This window comes from Martes martes (assembly GCF_963455335.1).
Source record: "Martes martes genome assembly, chromosome: 1".
NCBI lineage: Eukaryota > Metazoa > Chordata > Mammalia > Carnivora > Mustelidae > Martes > Martes martes.
The window spans coordinates 202,013,211-202,034,230 of NC_137888.1; the positions used below are offsets into that span (position 1 = coordinate 202,013,211).

Consider the following 21,020-nt stretch of genomic DNA (forward strand, 5'->3'; position numbering starts at 1 on the left):
CTGTGCAGGGCGTGGAGGCTGTTTAAGATTCTTTCTCTTGGGAACCTGGGTGGCTCAGTGGGTTAAAGCCTCTGCTTTCGGCTCAGGTCATGATCCCAGGGTCCTGGGATCGAGTCCCGCATCAGGCTCTCTGCTCAGCAGGGAGCCTGCTTCCTCTGCTCTCTCTGCCTGCCTCTCTGCCTACTTGTGATCTCTGTCTGTCAAATAAATAAATAAAATCTTTAAAAAAAAAAAAAAAAGATTCTTTCTCTTCCTCACGCTTCCTTTCTACCAACTGGCTCAAATGTGGGGCTGCATAATGTGTTTTGGGGCGTGGTACCACAGGAATGGGCCAGCACTGCTCAGCCGTGAAAATTGCAGGCCATCCTCAATTGCCATGAACTGGGCTCCACATGGGCTGGCTGAGTTGTTAAGTTCACTGCGGCCAAGTGTCTTTTCTCATCTGTAGGAAGTGCAGCTGTGGGTGTGCTGTGTGTCCAGCATGTGAGTGGCAGGAGAGTAAACAAGATCTCAGTTCTGCTTCAGTGTCTCCCAGTCTTGTGATGGGAGTGACTCAGTATTAGCCCAAGGAAAACTATTCAGAGTCCTGATCCTGTCCACTGGCAGCAGTGGGTCACCCCCTTATTGGTGATCCTGAGTGACAGGTCTCCTGGGACTCCTCGTGCAGGGACAGAGCGTGTCTGCTTCTTGAGTTAACCCACATTCCTCACATTCCCTTCTGGCCGAAGTCTGCAACAGGCCTTTAGGGTAAAGACAAAACCCGAGCAGACCATTTGAAGCCCAGTGGGCATTGTTGGAGCCTGGGTTGCAGTCGGGCAGCCCCGAGCTTCCTGGCAGTATCGCCCCACCCTGCTGGCAGCCTCTTACTTTCCTCTTGTTTTATAAATAAGCAGGGTGAACCTCTGGAGAGAGCCGGTCCCACCCCAGTAGCCCACAGCTGGGCTGTGTGCTTCCCTTCCACACCCCATCCTGGTTCAGAAAGGGAACTCACCCTATGCCTCCCAGCCCGCACCCACCAGCCCCAAGTGCCGTCCGTGTCCCCGCTGCTCTCACTGCATCCACAGGGGCTCTGGGCCTTTGCCATCTCTCTCCTCCAGTGAACTCAGGGCCAGGATGTGCTGTGTTCTACGACTGTCCTGGCCCCTGGCACATGGTGCCATGTACCTTGGGTTTTTGATGAATGAAGAACTGTTCCTGGTGACTGATACCTATTAATTGAAATCCTTTTCATCCTGTTCATTGTATGAGGTTCAGGAAGATTGTGTCTGGGGCCTGACTTAGAACACAAAGCTATTGTTCATGTCACCCTGAGAAGAAAGCCATCCTGTGTGTAAACCCTGGGTTGGCAGACGGACCTGGAAACACTGCCTCACTACCTTCCACCGTCTCCTGGCCTGTGGAAGGATGCTGGCGTATCTCCCATGACAGGGATGTCTGGGCGTCCGTGCCTGCAGAGCTCTCTGAAGGCCAGGAAACCCCCCCACCCCGAGGAGTGCACCCTCCCTCCTGAATCCTTCCCTTGAGACAGCTGTTCTTCTCGGTGTCTAGAGGAGCTATCCTAAGAGAAAAACATAAACCATCTTTGGAGAGTTTCAAATTTAGCTGGGAGGACCAAATACTGGCCCAGTTCCTTTCTGAAGCCCTTGGGGCTAGATGCGTTACAGAATTCAGAAGTTTGGATGTTAGGCCTGTTGTGATGATGACTTCTGAGGCAGAGCCTGCATTCCAAAGGTGACATTTAGCACCAGAGCAGGAACATTCTTACACGCTGGTTGGGTCAGGCTTTGCCTCCAAATGAACTTGAGTGCCGACTTCTGTAAAAATATTGAATCTTGGATTGTGGATGGGCAAGGAGCTTAGACTTAGTGTGCAGAGGAAGTGCACTGAAAAGCTACCAGTGTCTTGGGCAGTTGACTCAGGGACCTGCTTTGTCTTCTCCACGCAGTCACTATCCCCTGTGCCGGTCTTAAGCACCACCTTGGTTTGGTCAGTTCTGTGCTTACTGTCTCCTGAGAAGTGAGAAGTCCTGGAGACCTGTGTCGGCCAGCCTTGCTCTTAGGCCAAGGAACCGTCTCTATGCTACAGGGGCACAGATGGCTGCCTTTCAGAGGAGTAAATGTAAATAATGGATCATATAAGGGAACATCTTGTTATTTCCTGGCCACTGTTCATTGGCCTGGCGAGGAGCCGTCAGGCTGGGGTAATCCAGCAGGCTTTTTACCTTTGTTTCCCTTCCTCATCAGCCATTCGGATCTGTTGCAGTTGCAAATTCATGATCTTGATCCTGGGGTTGTAGGTTTGAGCCCCACATTGGGTGTGGAGATTGCTTCAAAATAATACAAATCTTTTAAAAAGCTCAAGAACCTGAAGGGTTTTAGTCACAAAAAAGTGAGCCAGGAGCTTCAAGGCCTTCATATGGACACAGATTCTTGGAAAGTCTATTACCCTGTTCAGGTTTTTTCTTACAGTTTGGCCATCGGCTAAAATGATCTTTGTGCTTTTGTTTCTGGTTTGTTTTCTGATTCCCAACCTGGAACGCCAGCCCCCAAGAGCACAGTTATGCCCACAGTGCGGCCCAGTCCTGTCAGGGGCTTGGCTAACTGTAGGTATCAGTAAACTTGGAGATGGCATGAGAGTGACCAGTCTTTTTTGACACAAAATCCTCCTTGGTCTTGTCACTTAGAACTTGCTTAACATCAGTTCCTGGGATAATTCCTTTTAGGGTCCTTAGGGCATTGACTGGTCTAAAAACCTGATTCTCAGCCTGGAAAATTAGGTAGGACAGGTTGAGGTGCGTATTGCTGGGTTGGTCACCTGTGTGGATTTGGCAAAGTTAAGGTCACACCTTGGATGACGATAGCCCAGCTTTGGAAGCTTCTAGGCCTTTCCCCAAGGCTCACATAAGGCATGGTCCAGTTAAATTAGGAGCATTTCTTTGAATGAGAAATGAAATTGTTTAATGTATCATCCACAAGTGTTGTTTAGCTATTGCTATTAAATATTCTCAAAGCCTTGTAGGAGAGCATGGACTAATTTTCTAGACCTTTTACCTGGCTGTGTTTTATATTACAGTGTTTTGCTGTCTTTTCCTTTTGCTGTATTGCCACATGCAAGCAAAACAAACCTAAACAAACAGCATATCATTTTTACTTCATACAGTAGTTTATGACAGAACTGCAGAATTTTAACAAATGCCGAGTATATTGAGATGACAATAATTTGCATATTTGGTTGAGATTTCAGTACTTCAATTGTGATGTATTTTAATTAAGGATTATTAGAAATGATGGGAATTTGCATAATGTTATACTCCCTCTGTTTGGTCACTCTCTAGTGTGCATAGTAGCCATGATTTCAGATGAGTGTTTATTAAAGGAATAGTCTCTATAAGGCCCCATAGGAATGAGAGTTTGGGGACCTTTATTTATCTAGAGTGCTGCTTAGCTGGATTGACCTAGGGGACATTGCCTCACAGGTAATGGCAGGCAGATCTCAATACCAACAGGCTGTATTCAAAAGTGTCTTCCCTTGGAGTTAAGAACTCAGGACCGTTACCCGTTACCCGGGAAACAAGAATATAAAAGGGCCCTTAATAGACTCACATGAGCCCCGCCCCCCTGCTATGGCCAGATAGTTAGAATGCCATTTTTCAGCACAGACCCAACCTGGAGGCCAGTTTGGGGCAGGAGGGTGAGAAGGGTGTTGGTGAGTCCCTGCGCCACTCCAGTGATACGGGGACATCCTTCAGCCTTTGACTTGGTCACATCTCCTGTCCTGACCTTGCCCGTCTGCCTTCCTAGGCTCCTGGTCTCATCCTTTCCATCAGCACTTGAGGACAGAGCCGAGGAGAGGCCTCCTGGCCGGTGTCTGACTTGCAGCAGTGCTTCTAAAGGGTCCTCGGTGTGTCCTGAGTGTGCCGTGCAGTCTGGGGAGATGCTTGTTGTCAGGTTATGCAGGGTTCTTTCTATTCGTGGTCTGCTAAGAGTTGTTTTTTTAAGATTTTGTTTTCATGGGACACCTGGGTGGCTCAGTCCTTTACCGTCTGCCTTTGGCTCGGGTCATGATCCCAGGGTCCTGGGGTTGAGCCCCGCATTGGGCTCCCTGCTTGGCAGGAAGCCTGCTTCTCTCTCTCTCCCCGCTGCGTGTTCCCTCTCTCGCTGTCTCCCTTTCTGTCAAATAAATAAATAAAATCTTTGTTTAAAAAAGGATTTTAGGGGCACCTGGGTGGCTCAGTGGGTTAACCCTCTGCCTTCAGCTCAGGTCATGATCTCAGGGTCCTGGGATTGAGTCCTGCATCGGGCTCTCTGCTCAGTGGAGAGCTCACTTCCTCCTCTCTCTCTGCCTGCCTCTCTGCCTACTTGTGATCTCTCTCTCTGGCAAATGAATAAATAAAATTAAAAAAAAATAAAAAGTAAAAAAGGGGGACGCCTGGGTGGCTCAGTTGGTTAAGCGGCTTCCTTCGGCTCAGGTCATGATCCCAGTGTCCTTCCTCTGCCACTCTGTCTGCCTGTGCTCGCTCTCTCTCTCTCTCTCTGACAAATAAATAAAATCTTAAAAAAAAAAAAAAAGAAAAAAGTAAAAAAGGATTTTATTTTTATTTTATTTATTTTTTAAAGGATTTTATTTATTTATTTGAGATAGAGCAAGAGTGAGTGAGCACAAGCAGGGGGAGCAGCAGGCAGAGGGAGAAGCAGGCTCTCCACTGAGCAGGGAGCTGGACGTGGGCCTCGATCCCAGGACTCTGGGACCGTGACCTGAGCCAAAGGCAGCCGCTTAACCAACTGAGCCCCCCAGGCACCTTTAGTGGGTATTGTTTTAATTAATTTTTCTTTCCTTTTTTTAATCTTTTGAGTTGCAAGTTTTTCTCCTTGAGGTTACTGTTCATGACTTGCATGGACAGATACTCATTTACACTGATGATTTATACTGACACAGTTTGAAAGCACCTATATGCAGAAGTAAATCCTCTGGGCTATGATTCATATATTTATGTACGTACATGTACACAGATACCGCTGGCTCCAATTTGCTGGTCATTTAGTTAGACAACTAGTTAGTCGTGCATCTCTGGATGAATGAGGCTAGGTTGTGATTTCCTTTTGAGCTCCTGTCTTGAGGTCTCTGAATGGTGTGGCTTTTCCTGGGTCTCTTCTCTGTAGCAGTTTGTTGAAGAAGGGGCCTCTGTCTTCCTTGAGAGTTTGGTAGCCCTAAAATGACCTGGTGGCCTTTGGGAGAAATTTCTTAGCAGAAGTTTCTGTTTCTAGAACATGATTCTGTGAGGCCAAGTATGTTCCAAGGAGCTGGGGTGATGACAGCAAACTAGGTAGTGATGGTCTTTAGTGAGCAGGGTAGTTTCACACAACGATAATGGAGACAGACCTGCAGCTTCAGGGCCGTGGGAGAAGTCGGCCTCTACCTGCCTGATGGCACATCTTCTCTTCCTTGTTGGGAGAGTCTCAGAGGCAGGAATGGCTTGGTGCTCCAGGCCAGAGAGAAGCTATGTTGGAGTTGAGGGGAGCAAGCAGCAGTGGAGGATGCCAGGGAGCTTCTCAGGGCCAGGTTCTGAAGGATGTGGGGCACTTGGGTTCTCTTGGGAGAGTCAGGCCACCTTCCATTCTTGCCTCTCACCATCCTTCAGTGTTTCCCTGGGCCTCCTGCTGATCGTCCCACTGTCCTGGTCTCCCTCACCTCCATGCCACCGCCTCACACTGCCCAGCCCCCTCTTGCATGTACAGGTGCCCCTTCTTCCATCAGGCCTCTCCCAACCTGTCTGTCATCTCCTTTGCCATGCAGGGCCCCCCAGGAACTCAGAAACCCCATTCCTGTTCCTCTTGCCTTGGTTGAAGTGTTCTTTCCTAGGCCAGGGAACCTGGTCTTCCTCCTCTGCGAAGGCTTGCCTGAACTCCTTTGCTCCCAAAATCCAGCACAGCACCCATAGCCTGTGTTCTTGCCACATTTGCCATGTCCCTGGGGTGGTGTTCTCAGAGTTAGAGGGGCCTGCCTCCCCAGTACATGGATCTTCCCGTGGGAATGGATCACTCTTCTCTAAAACGTGGTCCTGCTCCTCTTTTAATGTCTCCGCATCCCCTTGATGGGAGCTCGTGGAGTGAGCCTTTCTACCATACACAGGACTTTCCCTCAGTTTCTTATCTCCAGGACCCAAGAATCTTCCACAGGGTCTTTCCAGGTGACAGCACCATCTCTACCCTGACACTGAAGACAATAATGATGCACAGAGACACAGGAATCCTGCAAACATGGGGAAGGAAATAGGTTTACTCCCCGAGAGGGTCACTTCTGGACTGTTCTTATGGAACCCCAGAGCTTGGATCTGAGACTGGAGCATCTCAGGGACGTGCCAGAGCTTTTGGCCGTGACCCGGGCTCAGTCTGCTCTTGCCTTGAGGAGGGTTTGGCTCACCACCATCCAGTACCAGTGGGAGATACAAGCAAGATGAAGTTCTGGGAAAAGGAAAGGGAAAATAAAGCAGACATACAAAACAATAAGCTCAAAGTCTCATTAGATTCAACAGACAAAATTACTCCATCATGTTGGTATAAAAGTTTCTACGTGTGTCTGCGTTGGCTTCTCCGTGGACAGGTGACAAACCAGATGCCGCCTTTTGAGGAGTCCTGACCTAGATTGGAACTGAACTAAACAAGCTGAAATCCTTTGTATTGCACCCACAGAAGAAGGGAGAAGGATCAAGAGGGGGCCCCGAGGAAAGGGCATTTGAAGGCAGTGATACAACAGTGTTAGCCTATCTGGTCCTGCACGCATACAGGCTCTTCCTCAGGTGCATAGTAGGCTCCATGATGTGCCCATTTTGGAGCAAGGATCATTAGATCATAGTGTTGGGAACAGAACCCACCTGCTCATTTGTTTACTCTTGTCTGGGGCTGTTTTGGTGCTGCAACAGTGACTGGGCAGTAGTGACAAGAGACCTCAGGGCGCCCAAAGCCCAAAAGAGTTACTCTCCAGCTCTTTATAGTTTATGGATCTTGGTGGGAGGGACTCTGCCTCCAGAGCCAGGACCAGGAAAGTGGGTGAGGGAGGGCTGTTCCAGAAGGGCGGGGCTGGCAGGGGTTTTCTGAGCTATGGGAGGGAAGAACTGTAACGGGCTGCAGGTGGGGATGCTGGGGGCATTGCTGGGGCCCCCAGCCTGGGGCTTGATGGGGTGTTCCCAGCAGCAGCAGCAGCTCCCATCCCCAGGCATTAAGGCTCAGAAACTGCCCCTTACCACCACCAACTGCCCCTGACCCAGTCTGGATCAGTCCAGTTTCCGTGACAGGGTGGGAAGGTGCCAATCCTCTGATCTCTGCAGCCAGAGCCAGCCGAGGGGGGTGCGTAGTTTACTGGCTCCCCAGGTGAGTGTGGAGTTAGTTTGGGAAACCACTGACCTATCAGGTGAAATTATCCTGATTAAGAAAAGACTCCTGGGTCTCATGTACACACTCCATTGGTGTCCATCCTCAGGGAAGGATGTGGGGGAGACCCAAGAGATAGGAGCAACAGAAAGAGCAACCACAAGCCATTGGGACCTTCCCTATAGCTGGAGTTGTTTTGTTTTTGTTTTTTTTTTCCTTAAATAATTGGGTCCAAAAAAAAAAAATTGGGTCCAGGTACAGAAGGTTATTTACCACCTGCCACCCCTTTCCATGTTCTCCAGCATCAGAGGCATTGTGTGAGGGAGGAAACACTCTCACAAAAGATGGCACTGGTTGCTGGGATGAGTACTTTGCCAGAATTGCTTGTAAAATTCCCTTAGTACCTTTGCTTCTTTGACTGCAAGAGAAGTTGGGGCCAGGGGAGCTGAACTCAAGCCCGAGAATGAGGATGGGAGCGCTAACCTCAGCATAGGTCTCAGTGACCGCACTGGGTCCGCCCCAGAGGCCCTGTTCCTGCCAAGCTGTAGTGTCAGGAGACCACCCCAGTCCCCGCTGCTTCCTGGGGGCAGCAGCAACCACTTTTCACCCTAGTGCCCCCGCTTAGGCCCAGCACTTAGCCCTTAGCAAGGGATCAAAAAGCATCACAAGGTTTCTGGAAGCAGGAAGTCCCCAAGCTTTTCTTCCTAATAATTATCCTCACCCATGACCGCAGAGACACTGGTACTGCCACTTCCAGACCGGTGCTGCGGGCAGATGGATATGGGAGGTGGTATGACCGGATGAGGGTGACTCTGGGTGCTCAGCGTGTTCTCAAGACTCTGGGGCTCTAGACCCTAACCTGGAGGTCCCAGCAGCAGGCTTGGACTTCCTGTTGTCAGAAAGCAGTTCGGTTGCCACCTGTCAGTTGGATTCAGTGTGTCCTTCCATTCCGGGTTGTCTCAGCTTCATCCATCCGGGCAGCGTGTGCTGGAGACCCCACTGTGTGGGTGAGGGGGGCAGGCTTCTGAGGGTCTAGGGCCCTGCCCGTTGAGGGCAGCAGGGAGGAAGGGAGGTCAGTGTTTTGCTAAGTCCTGCACCCTGGCAGGCTCCAGGTCAGGCCTGTCCTGTACCATCCCATCCACCAAGATCCTGTTCTCAGCTGGGAGATGCGGCCCGAAGAGTGACACATTCATAGCCATGTGGTCAGCCGGTTAGGGGCATCTGAGGTCTCTGTGGCTCAACTCATGGATTAGACTTCCTCCCATGTGAGTGTGGGCCCCGGTGACGGCTCTGCCCAGCCTCCCACCTGCACACAGGAGGAAGCTGGAACATGGTCTTACTGCCAAGCAAGAGCACTCTTGAATGGGCAAAAGGATAGGCAAGCAGGATGGGGGGAGTCAGCATGAAGGAGGCTTCCCCTCTGAGCCTTCCATCTCCCCCAGTAGCCGTGTCTTTGTTCTGTTAAGGAGAGAAAAATAAAAGCAACCAATCATCTTCCCGTCTGCTTGGGGATTCCTAAACTGCTTGGGGATTCCTAAACAATAAACATTTATTTTCTTCTAGTTCTGGAGGCTAGAAGTCCAAGATCAAGGTGCCTGGTGATTCGTTCCTAGTGAGGGCCACTTCCAGCCTTGCAGACAGCCACCTTCTTGCCTTGCCCTCACACCGAGCTTGGGGAAATGGGAGGGCTCTCTTCCTCTCCTTGAAAGGCCACAGTCCCAGGATGAGGGCCCCAGCCTGACACGCTCATTCCATCTTAATCACCTCCTCCCAACTTGTCTCCAGATGCAGTCACACTGGAGTTAGGGCTACAGTGGGTGAACTAGGGGGACACAGTTCAGTCCCTAACAGTTCCATATTATCTCTTTAAAAAACAAATGTAATGTGTTGATATTCACAATTTCCTTTCATTGTTTGATTCACCAGGCTTTTTATCACCTTCAGTAAGTTGGGAACAGAAGGAACTCTGGCAGTTGGCCCGGGGTGTGGGTTTGGGGGGGGGGCTTTATTTGAGATCCTACCTCCTCCTCTAAGTGCCTCAAGCAGACAGTGTCCCTGAGCTGAGCTCCTGGTCCCCGAGGCCTCCCAGTCACCAGTTGAGGGCCCCTGAGGGTGCTGAGAAGCACATCTGAGATGCTCTGGAACACCCTACCGGAAATGAGCTTTTTGTAATTGGTGGTAATGAGTATCTAATGACCATAATTGGGCCAGTTACAGTGCCTGGGAGGACAGGGGCTTGGTGCTGAGGGAGAGACTGAGCTGCGCTGCAGGGCGTTGGCGGAGGGCAAAGCGCACTTTGCAAGCAGGTAAAGTGACACCCAAACATGTGTGCTCTTTCCACGTCTGCAGCTATAACTGGTGGGGACCAAAGCATGGGGTCACTTTTTTTTTTAAGTTTTGCTTTTACTCATATACGTACATTTGCAAAAATGTCCAGTCGTAAAGAACGAAAGCTTGTAGGGTGTGATTGCTTTTCATAACAGCACCCCAAGGCCTCTGCCTGGCTAATACCACAGGGCCCCGGGTGCGACAGGCATGTTGTCTCCTTATTCATGGACATCTGCATAGTTTCAGTGTTTTTGTTTTTTGTTTTTTGAAGTGAAATGGAAGTTTATTAAGTGAAGGTGAGAACAGAAAGGAAGGGAAAAAAGCTCTCTAGAGTGAGAGGGGTCCCAAGTGGGTTGCCCTCAGTTTTTCAAAATCAGTATAGGTAGTGTGCCTCCTGTAAATATAGCATCTGTCGGTGTCAATGTTCCTGTAGGACAGATTCTCAGAACAATAATTTGGATATCAAAGGATATGTACTTTTTCATAGTTAATCAGCATTTCAAAACTCAAGAAAGGCTGCACCAGTACATGCCTGTAGACAGAGATGAGGAAAGGCTTGGGTATTCTCTGTGATTTTAGAATTTTCATTTGTGAAAGGCAAGTTCCATGGTTGTTTTTTGTTTGTTTGTTTGGTGTATTTCTAAAAATCTTCAATGCTGGGTGTTATACTCAGCTCGTGATAGGCTCCTAGATGCCTGCTCTTGGATGAAAAAACACAAGAAAGACTGCCCCATAGGCCCTGCAGCAGCCCAGAGTTACACACACACACAGGTGGCACACACAGACACACTTACCCTCATGTGCACCCACACTTCTGTGTGCACACACATGCCTTCACTGAGCCCCGTGTTCCAACCCTCACCACTCCTTTCCCTAATTCAACTGAAGCCGTGATGGAAGGTGAAGCGGTAGCCTCTCTGCCCCTGGGCATCAGAGCATGCTGGGCATCCTCTGGGAAGCAACTGGGTCCTGTGTGCCGCTCTTGGCCCACTCCTGATCCCCGTCCTGGACCGTAGGCACTCAGAGCACAGCTGCGGAATAAGCCTGATACAGGAGCAGAGCGTCTGCTGTGCTGTCAAAGGGCCATGTGCATGGCCCAGCAGAGGGAAATTTCACGACGGTGAGTTTGGAAGGATGTCAGGCAAGTCCCTGAGTGCCAGGTGTCAGACTCTAGGTTTTAGCTGAGGGTTCCAGGAAGTTGTTGAAGTCTTTGAACAGGACTGGAATGATGCACACAGTGTTGGAAGGTAGTCAGCTTGCAGGTGTGCATGATGGATGGGGCAGAGGGATTTCCTCCAAGGATCATGGAGGGCAGGGGAGGGGTGAGCTCAGCAGGACCCAGGAATGGCATTAAGGGAGAGGATGGATGGTGAATTGATTGAGGAGGTAGAATCAATAGGATTTGAAAACAGAGGGACCTGAGGAGGAGGGCGTCCATTATCTACTCTGGGTGAAGAGAGATTAGGGGGGCCGGGGCCTGTACCAAGACCAGGTGGTGCAGGTTAACACTAGAGCTGACTTAGGGCCCATCCAGGAGCCCCCAGCTGCTTAGCTGAGCTGGCGTATGTGAGGATGGGGGCTATGTGCAGCCCTGGGAGCCCCATCCTGGTTGAGCACGGGAACTAAGATTCACTTCCCGTGTCCTTGGGGATCACATAAGGTTGTAAGAGATTGTGGGGAACTGATGGAGGATGGCCCTCTCCCTCAGCTCTTTCAGAAAGTGCCTCCCTGTGACCCAGCAGGACTGAGTCTCCCCACACATGAGGAAAATCCCTACAAGGATAGCTTTTGAGTGCTTCAGTTTTCACAAGTAATTTGTGACAGAAAGGCCAATCCTTTATGCAGGGAACAGGAAAGGGACAAGCAATACCTAAATATCTCTACTAGGACTCCACTTCTTTTTTATTGGTGCATTTAAGTCCATTAGTAGCCAAGACTGTTAAAGGAGACTGTTCCCAAGAAAACACTTCAAACTTTGTTTCTCTGAGAGGTCGGAACTAGATGGACATCATCACCTCCTTCCCCATCCCCTGCCTCCCTCCCCTCAGGGTCACCCCTTTCCCCAGTGACTGTCCACCTGTATCTTTCTCTGTAGCCACAGACACTTCTGTCACTGAAGAAGCAAACAAAATTCAGCTCCTGCAAGACCGCCTTCAGATCTGAACCTCGCTCTGCAGCCCCTTTAGCAGCCTTTCCCTCCCTGCACTGCCTGGCTCCCATGGTCCTCTGGAGCTCTCTAGTCAGCTTCTACTCCACCAGACCCTGCAGCTGCCTTTACAGAGGTTAATGCCAGTCTCCTAAAGGCTAAGCCCATGCTTCACCCCTGTGACTACTTCTGGTTCTTCCTGGACCCACCTGATCATTCTTTCACTGTCTCCTTTGCCTGTCCCCCATAGCTGCAGGCACAGGTGGCTACATACAGATGTCCCAAACACACCACATGCAGATGACACATGAATATCCGTCTCCCATCCAAACTGGTGTGTCCATCCCCAACTCCCAGTAAGCAGCTACCTCGCGTCTGTGATTGGCTGGGTCAGGGACTCAGGCTGTGTCAGGCCGGGTCAGCCTTTCCTGCCGCTCAGCCCACTGTGCTTGGGAGAATGTGGTGCCACCCATGGTGTTGCCCACTTGAACCTGGGAGTTGCCCTGGCCTCTTTCTCTCACACCCATATCCCGTGGTCAGGGATCCTGGGGACTCTCCCTCAGGCTGCCCTGCAGCTGCCCTGTGTCCACCTGGACAGGGGCAGCTCTCCTCGTTGCCTCCCCTGCCCCCAGCAGGTCCCTCCTCTCAGCCCAGCTGAGGCCCAGCCTCCCAAGTTTTAGGGCCAAATGTCTTGTTTCTCTGTTTTATTTTTTTTAAATCTTTTTTAAAAAAGATTTTATTCATTTATTTGACACACACAGAGAGAGAGAGAGAACACAAGCAGGGAGGATGGGAGAGGAAGAAGCAGGCTTCTGGCTGAGCAGAGAGCCCGATGCCATGCTGGATCCCAGAACCCTGAGATCATGACCTAAGCCAAAGGCAGCTGCTTAAAGACTGAGCCACCCAGGCGCCCCATTGTTTCTCTGTTTTAAGTCTCTAAGTGGATTAGTTCATCTTTTCTGGTACTCTCTGGATCAAGCTTTTCCTTTCTGACTTTTTTTTTTAAGATTTTATTTATTTATTTATTTATTTGAGAGAGCGAGAGAGAGAGAGAGAGCATGGGGAGGGTCAGGGGGAGAAACAGACTCCCCGCTCAGCGGGGAGCCGAATGCGGGGCTTGATCCTGGGACTCCGGGATCATGACCTGAGCTGAAGGCAGACACTTAGCCGACTGAGCCACCCAGGTGTCCTTCCTCTCTGACTTTATAGCAACAGGTTCCCCCTCCGGGCGTGACATACATTGTCACAACAGATGCACAACAACACAGCCCTGCACAGACACCAGGCTGCCGTTCACCTTCATGTCCACACCTGTGCTTGTGTGAGCATCTGGAAATGTGCCCTCCCCTCCCTTCTGGACGCATGGTTCAGGGCTTCGGATGCCACCCCAAACCTGCCCCGCCCAGGCCTCCCCTGGGTGCCCAGCTGTGGACTGTAAGTTCTGCCCACACGGCTACGCTGAACAGTGGCCTATGTGTGCTCCCTGGACTGCCCTCCTGTGTGGCACCTGGACCACTGTCAAGGTGGATAACTCGGTGTCTCTTAACGGATTAAAGGAAGCCTTTCTTTCCCCTCAGGGGTTTGGATATGATGCCAGCGCTAATAATCTGTTGTGGTTGTTCGCTCAGACAGTGGACACTGATTCGGTCCCATCTCTCCTATCTAGTGTTAAGCATCCATGGCATTCAGGAGGAAGGTCCCCCCAGTGCTCAGCTCATGAGGTTGGATAACATGCTGCTGGCCGAGGGTGTATCCAGGCCGGAGAGGCGAGGAAGAGGAGGATCGGCGGCAGCGGCAAGCACAGCAACACCAGGTGGCTGTCCAAATGACAATAGCCTTGAGCACTCTGACTACAGGGCCAAGCTGTCCCAGATCCGACAGATTTACCACTCTGAGCTAGAGAAATATGAACAGGTGATCTTTCTGCATGGAAGAGTTTCTGTCATGTGAACGCGCATTTGTCAAAGCAAAACGTGGACCGCTAACCACCTTTCTTTTGCGGCACAGACCAGGGAGTAGATGCACTTGGTCTCACGGCAGAGGTGGCCGATTTTGTTGGAAACCCTTTGCTTCTCAGTAGCCAGCCTGTGTGGGAGCTGCAGGGGGTGGCAGGTGGCTGGTCCCGCGTGGAGCCCCAAGCCAGCTTGCTGGGTAGTCACAGGCTGGCACGTGTGTCCCCACCCCAGGCCTGCCGTGAGTTCACCACGCACGTCACCAACCTCCTCCGGGAGCAGAGCAGGATGAGGCCTGTCTCGCCCAAGGAGATTGAGCGCATGGTCGGTGTCATCCACGGCAAGTTCAATGCCATCCAGATGCAGCTGAAGCAGAGCACCTGTGAGGCTGTGATGACCCTGCGTTCACGGTTCCTCGATGCCAGGTCAGGCCCTACATGCTGCCCATGTCCCCCGGGTTGGCTCTTAAGAACTGAATTGCAGCTGACTTGGGTTTAAGTTCTGGGGGCCTCCCAGCTTGTCCCGGGGCTCCAGCTGTGGCCAGGGGTGCAGCCCTTACACAGCCTCTTGGAAGGCGATCAGAAGTGCTGACCTTGGGGTCCCTGGGTGGCTCAGTGGGTTCAGCATCTGCCTTTGGCTCAGGTCATGATCTCAGGCTCCTGGGATCAAGCGCCACATTGGGCTCCCTGCTCATCGGGGAGTCTGCTTCTCTCTCTCTCTCCCTCTGCCCCTCCCCCTGCTCATGCGCGCTCTCTCTCTCAAATAAATGAAATTTTTAAAAAAAGAAAGTGCTGACCTCTAGGAAATCACAACGGAGACACAGGGGCGTCCCTAGAGGCCAGGATGTGCGCTGGCTGAGGCTGAGCAGATGGGTCTTTGCAGGCGCAAGCGGAGGAACTTCAGCAAGCAGGCCACGGAAGTGCTGAATGAGTATTTTTACTCCCATCTGAGCAACCCTTACCCCAGTGAAGAAGCCAAAGAAGAGCTGGCCAGGAAGGGCGGCATCACAGTCTCCCAGGTGATGGGCCTCCCTGCACCTAGGAGGGGGAGAAGGTCATGTCCGGTGAGGAAACCCAGGGAAGCTCATTAACCGTGCGGAGCACGCGGGCAGAGTGCGAGGTCCCTGAGGGCGGCACCAGTGGAGTGGAGAGTGTGGCTCTCGGGACCCAGTACCACACTGTATCACAGGGATGTCGTGCTGTGTGGAAGGGAGCTGAGTGTGTGTTAGCACAGGAGAGGAAGAACAACTTGGAGCAAAATGAGGACTTCACGTGATAGCCCAGCTCTCATGCCGGAGCGCCAGTTCTGCTGTGCTGGGAGAAGTTAGGGTGCATGTGTGCTTAGTTGTTTCTCTGGCAGTCCAGACGTGTGGCTGGGGTGGTGCGATATCGGGCTACATCTGGCTCCATGTGGGGAGCGGGGTTACAGACTGGAGATGAGACCTGGACAGCCTTGGGAGGCCCTGGTGGTCTGGCCCTCAGTGGACCTGGAGCCAAGGGAGGGGGAGCTGAGGGGAAAACCCAAAAAAACATCTCAGAAGGTTTTAAAGTGGAAATGGCGAGTACAGGCAGCTCAGGAGGCAGGATCAGGCTGTACCCCAGCCCCCCACTCCCGCCCACCCCCCACGTCTGGCAGGGGCTGACTGTGTGAATGCTGGCTCACTGATCATCACCACGCTGTGCGCTTGAGGGCGCTGAGTTTTCAGCCCAGTTTGGCGAACTCCAGAGCCTGTGCCCTTAGCCAGAACTCTCTGTCCCAGCCCTGGCCAAGTCCAGCTGCAATTTAGTGACAGAGGCATGCAGGAGGCCCGTAGGGGCGCCCAGGCAACAGGACCTTGCCGGTGTCCCAGTCACATCTGACTTCCTTCACCCTGGCAGTGCTCTGGCATCCTCGGCACCAAGGCCGGCGCTGAAGCCAGGGGCGCACCTCTGGGACTTCAAGACCCCCAAGAAGCATGAGGTGCGGCAGCTTGATTGCCACCTCGAGCAGCTGTCTGAAAGAGCAGCCCGATTCGGTTCAGGCTCAAGCACCTCTGGAAAGCAGATGGGTGTTGGGTCTAAACTTCATCCGAGGAGACGGTCAGTTGCCAACAAATCTGAGAGGATATCTGAGAGCCTGGGCGATGCCCATACCTGCTTGAGGTGCTGTGTTGGGGTGCTCCCCATGGAGAGGGCAGATGCTGGCCTAGGACCAGCTCTCCTCTAGCCCCCAGGCCCCCGATCTGCCCAGAACAGGGCCAGCCTTCCCACCTTGCCCACACAGGCGGCTTGCTCTCTGCCCCCCGAAAATGCCAGTTGAGTTAACATGGAAAACTGCCTGCTGCCGTTCCTCTGCAAACTCAGTTCCACAAAGATGTTCCAGCACATTCCTTGTAGGTGGAGGGAACCAAGCGCTGCTCTGGCTGCCCTCACACCCGGGGGCAGGCGGGAGGAGACACGGTGAGGGGCAGGGAGCACGCATAGGACTTTTCCCTTTCACGGCTAACATGGAGAGGATAACGGGGAGCACGCTTGGGTAGGGACATTAAAGAAATACATTTTAAAAGAGAAAAGGTCATTGAAACCCTGCCACTGTTTATTTCTGTTTGTTAAACCACACATACTTCACTGAAGGGTCCCAGGCCTTACTTTGGGGTATTTAAGTGTTTCCAGTCATGCTGGTCTTCACAGGAATGTGCTGGCCCAGGGGCTCACTGATTCTGCCTCCAGGGGAATTTTCATTGTCACAAGCCTTGGGTGGGTGGTTTGCTGCTGGCATCTGGTGGGTGGAGGCCAGGGGTGCTGCTCAGCACCCCACAGCGCTCAGGACAGCCCCACTGCAGAGAATGTCCCCGGGGAGGAGTCCTGGCCTGGTCCTGGTGCAGGTTTGGGGTCAGCTAGGTTCGGCCCACTCCGCCCTGGGGCTCCTGCACCTGCAGAGCCCGCTGGCTTATAGGATGGCTGTGACCGTAGCTGTCCCCAGCTGCTTCGAGGAGTGGATGGGGTCATCTCAGCGCTCAGCTCCTCCCCACTGCCGTGTTGGTTAGCCATCCTCTGAGAAGTTGTGGATCCGACGTCGTCTTTCCTTAGACTGAATGCCCAGGAATGGGGTTGCTGGGTCCCCGGGGTTGGGTGGCTCCCTGGCTCTCACTTTCCCAAAAGAACAATCCAGAATTTAGTCTGTTCCTGGCCCTGCAGGGAGTGGATGCTCGGCTCTCCATGTGTCAGACATGATGTTTCCTTCAAGCTCCTTCCCACCCCTATTCCAGCAGCACCTGGTAGGACAGGCCAGCTCAGGGTGACCTCCCCCCACTGTGGCCATTTCCCTGGGCCCCTCGTTCAGTCAGCACCGGCCTCTCAGTCCAGCCTCTCACCTGGTCCCGGGGCTGTGTGTTGCCACTCAGAGACGTTCCTCCTGGCCGTGGAAGCATGGGCACCTCAGAGAGAACCCACCATATGTTCATGTTATCTCATACTGGGTCAGCTTTTCCAGCGACGTCTTTCTTTGTGTGTCCATAGGTCTCCAACTGGTTCGGCAACAAAAGAATCCGATATAAAAAGAATATGGGGAAGTTTCAAGAAGAGGCTACCATTTATACGACTAAAATGGCAATCGACACCACCAAAGTCGGGGGTCTGGGGGGCCAGGCTAGCTGCCCATCAACACCCAGCTCGGGTGAGTGAGGACCAGCCAGGGACTGTCTTTTGTGGATGGCCATGCCCGCTGAGCCGCGCAGGAAGGGGCTGGGGGAGACCTTCTCTCTGGAGCTGAGGCCAATGGGAGCCACATTCCTGGCTGAGGGGCTGGTAGATCCCACCTGAGGAGCCTCTGTAACTTTTGGGGCTGGAACACTTGTCCTGACACCTCACATCCCTTCTAGGTTCCTCTGGTCCCTTCCCGCTGACCAGTGCCGGGGATGCACTTATCACCCTGCAGACCCTGACCTCTCTCCGCCCCGCCCCTGTGGGAGGTGGCTTACGGTCCCAGGTGAGTCTCAGGGCACAATCCGAGGATGCCCTTGGGGTCCCTGACTCAGTGTTGGGGCAGAGATGAAGAACCCAGATGGGTGGTGGGTCCTGGGAATGGGCCATCTTGCCAGCCAACTCTCAGCCTCCACAAGGCTCCCTCAGAGGTCCCAGCAATGAGGAAAGTCCCACTGGGTGCCTGGTCCCTTGTCCTGATGACATCAGGTTGGCAGAACAGCCTCAGGGGCACGGCTCTGTGGGGCCCACTTTGCAAAGACCTGTGCCCTTCACTTCCAATCCCAGGACTCAGTAACTCCCAGTAGCTGCCGAGTGGTGCGCCCGAGGCAAGGGCTGTCGCTTGTGGCTGTTGGGAAGGAGCCCTCCCTTGCAGTGGGCATCTGTACCCTGGGGGGTGGGAGGGGACAGGCATCCGAGGCCCTGGCCATTGGAACGTGGAGCCCTACTAGGCTCATACTCTCTACCACGTCAGTGCCTTGGCAGCCTGCCCAGCATCCCGCTGTCTGTTGCCAGGGCTTCTGAAGAGGCCACACAGGCACAGCTGTGATGTGTCCATGTGGGTGCACAGCTGTGTGGCATCTGGCCAGGCCTTAGCCCACCTTTCCCTTCACATGAGTGTACCCTCCAGTGTCAGCTGACCCCCCCACTGATTTACCTGCAGCCCCTGGTTGATGCAGGGAATGGACAGCCCCTGGTGCCATTTGGCAGGACCTGGCACAGGCGAGAACTGTCCCATCACCGTGGTAACCCCACAGCCCACCATGAGCCCCTGGGGGGAGCAGGGAGCTCTGGCACCACCAGGTGGCCCAGCCTCATCTTGCTCTGTGCTTTCCTGGGGCTCTGTGCCTCAGGTGTGATGGGTGTGAGAGTGGGGAGCTGATAGACTCCGCCCATCCTTTCCCCTAGAACCAGCCCCAGGAGATCTGGAGCTGCCTAAGTCCCGATGTGCTTTCCCTGGACCATGAGGCAGGGTCCTGTCCATCCCACAGAGTAATTGGGAATGTCCTTGGTCTGGTGTGGACACCCCGCCGGTTCTGGGGGGGGGGCACAGATGCTCTTTCAAGAGAGCCAAACCCGAGGGGTAAGGCTGCCCAGCCAGGAGCTATTGTCTCCAGCCTGTGACCTGAGGAACATCTGGGCTGCTCTTTGGCTGGGCACTAACTAGCCTGTCAGCCCTCAGTCCTGCAGATGGACCCCTCTCTTCACCACTCATGGCCTCCTTCCCAGAACGTAGCGCTGTGGGTGTCCATTGAGGAGGGCAGGGTGTCCCCCTGAGGCCTGTGCTCATCCCAGCTGCTCCCAGATAGATGGAGGCCGGGCACCCCCATGTCACGGGATGAGGAAGTCCCCTCAGGAAGCCAGCAGTCTGTCCGTCCATTCACCTGACACTGGCATCTAAAGCACCCGTGCCATGACCTCGCAGGGGGTGGGGACACGTGGCAAGGAGAGAGCTGAGGCAGGGAGGGCCAAAGGGCAGGGTCTCAGCCTGGTGGGGTCAGATGAGGTAGAGGGCGCCAGCTGGAGGGCTCAGCCTGTTAAGGGAAAATGCTAGAGAGAGGAGGGGGAGGAGGAACTCGTGGGGTCACCTGCTGACTCAGGAGGGACCGAGTGAGCCCTCAGGGTCACTTGGAGGGTGTGACATCTGCACACCTGGGAGCATTTGGCTCGGATGGAAGCCACCCCCACTGGAGCGAGTGTTGGGAAGAGGAGTGGCCCTGCCCTCATGGGCCGCACATAGGCCTTTCCATGGAGCAGACCGCCCGCGGAGAGCCCTTTTCAGTGGTGTTTTCCACTGGCTGGGGGGCATGTCCTGTAGACAAACATCCCAAGGCCCGGTGTACCCGCTCCTGTGCCTGCAGTGCAGACAGAGCCCCATGCTTGGGTGGCTGCGACCCTTCTGGCTGCCCAGCCAGACCAGTGTCTGGCTGGGTTCCTGCGCCCTTCCGGCTCACTGCCTCTGGCCTCTATGGTTCAGGGACTGTCACCGGCTCCAGGCTGGGTTGGATCTGTTTCCCCTCAGAACATGTGGAAGCCTTGGCTGTGCCACAATGCCATATCAGTCCTTGACCGAAGCCCCGGCGGGTGTGGAGGCCCCTTCCCATTGGGGAAGTGCGTCCACCTCAGGGCTCAGGTGGCGAGGCCAACTGTGACCCAGCAGGGCTCCTCAGTCCCTCTGCTGGCTCCTGCCTCCTCTTCTGGGTTCTTCTCAGGGGGTTGTGGGGGCGGGACGGGCCATCCGTGGCCTTCTGATGCTCAGTGTCTGTCTTTCCAGGCCCGGGGTGGCTGGCAGGGAGCCGCCCCCCCAGTGTCCACCGCTTCGCCTGCTGGAGACCTCAGCAGCGTCAACTCAGATGCATCTAATTAAGTTTTGGGAACCGGGTGGCTGACCATGGTTCATGGGCACTCGAGTCTTTACTGCCTGTGCTGCTGATTACCTCAAAAACCCAGAACTGCAGCAGGCAGCGGGCGCCATCCTTTGCTTGCCGCCTGGGATCTGAAATGGGCTGAGATGCTGCTCATTTTCTCAATTCACTTTGGTTTTTTAATAGTAATTTTATGCTAAGACTGTGAATTGTTTCTTCTAGGACTTGTCACAAATTCTCTCATTAAAATTTCGGACTTATTTTCACGTCGATATTGTTCACACCAGATTTGTTCCCAGCAGTGGCCATGCCGAGCGGGCCGAGCGGCGCGGTGTTGGCGTCGTGCTTCTGTCAGCTCCTGGGTCCCTTCGCACACCGGCTCCCCAGACACTGCCTTCCCCGCTCTCTTCTGTCATCTCATTCCATATGCTCTCGATTTCCGTCTGCTGTGCACTCCAAACTTTGCTGGAGATTGGGTTTGTATTTCTTCCTGTTAATATAAGTTCTACCACTCTCTGTTGACATCCTGGCCAGGATTTTCTTCCAGTGAGTGAAGCACCAAGGCAGGAGGCCCCTGGCCTCGGCACTGAACATTTAGCTGGTTCCCATTTTGCGGCTGTGCGCTCACAACGCCACTCAGCTCGGTGTCTCTGTCCCTGGCTAGGTCGGCTCTGGTGCCAGCTGGGGACCAGCCCTGCAATGCCTGCCGTGGGCATTCCCCCTCACAAAGTTTGACTTGGGTTTTCTATCATTTGTGGCTAGAAGGGCAGCTGATGCCCTCCCCTGCCCGAGGTGCCGGTCCTCAGGTCCAGCTCGCCTGCCTCCTGGCTCCCTGTGGCCTCACTGACAGACCAGGGCCCTGCTCTAGTGAATTACATTCCAGAGAGAAAAAGAGAACAAAC

At 53.3% G+C, this 21,020-nt stretch overlaps 1 protein-coding gene across 1 annotated transcript in view; it reads left to right on the forward strand.

Moving 5' to 3' along the window:
* PBX4 (PBX homeobox 4) overlaps positions 1-20,389 on the forward strand; it is a 36,132-nt gene extending 15,743 nt beyond the window's left edge. Inside the window, exons 3-8 of the mRNA XM_080816311.1 lie at positions 13,508-13,755; positions 14,028-14,218; positions 14,676-14,811; positions 17,291-17,447; positions 17,653-17,759; positions 20,028-20,389. Of these exons, the coding sequence (XP_080672437.1) occupies positions 13,508-13,755; positions 14,028-14,218; positions 14,676-14,811; positions 17,291-17,447; positions 17,653-17,759; positions 20,028-20,120 (932 nt within the window). The 3' untranslated portion in view covers positions 20,121-20,389. The remainder of the gene's footprint in view (positions 1-13,507; positions 13,756-14,027; positions 14,219-14,675; positions 14,812-17,290; positions 17,448-17,652; positions 17,760-20,027) is intronic.
* Positions 20,390-21,020: the final 631 nt, after the last annotated feature.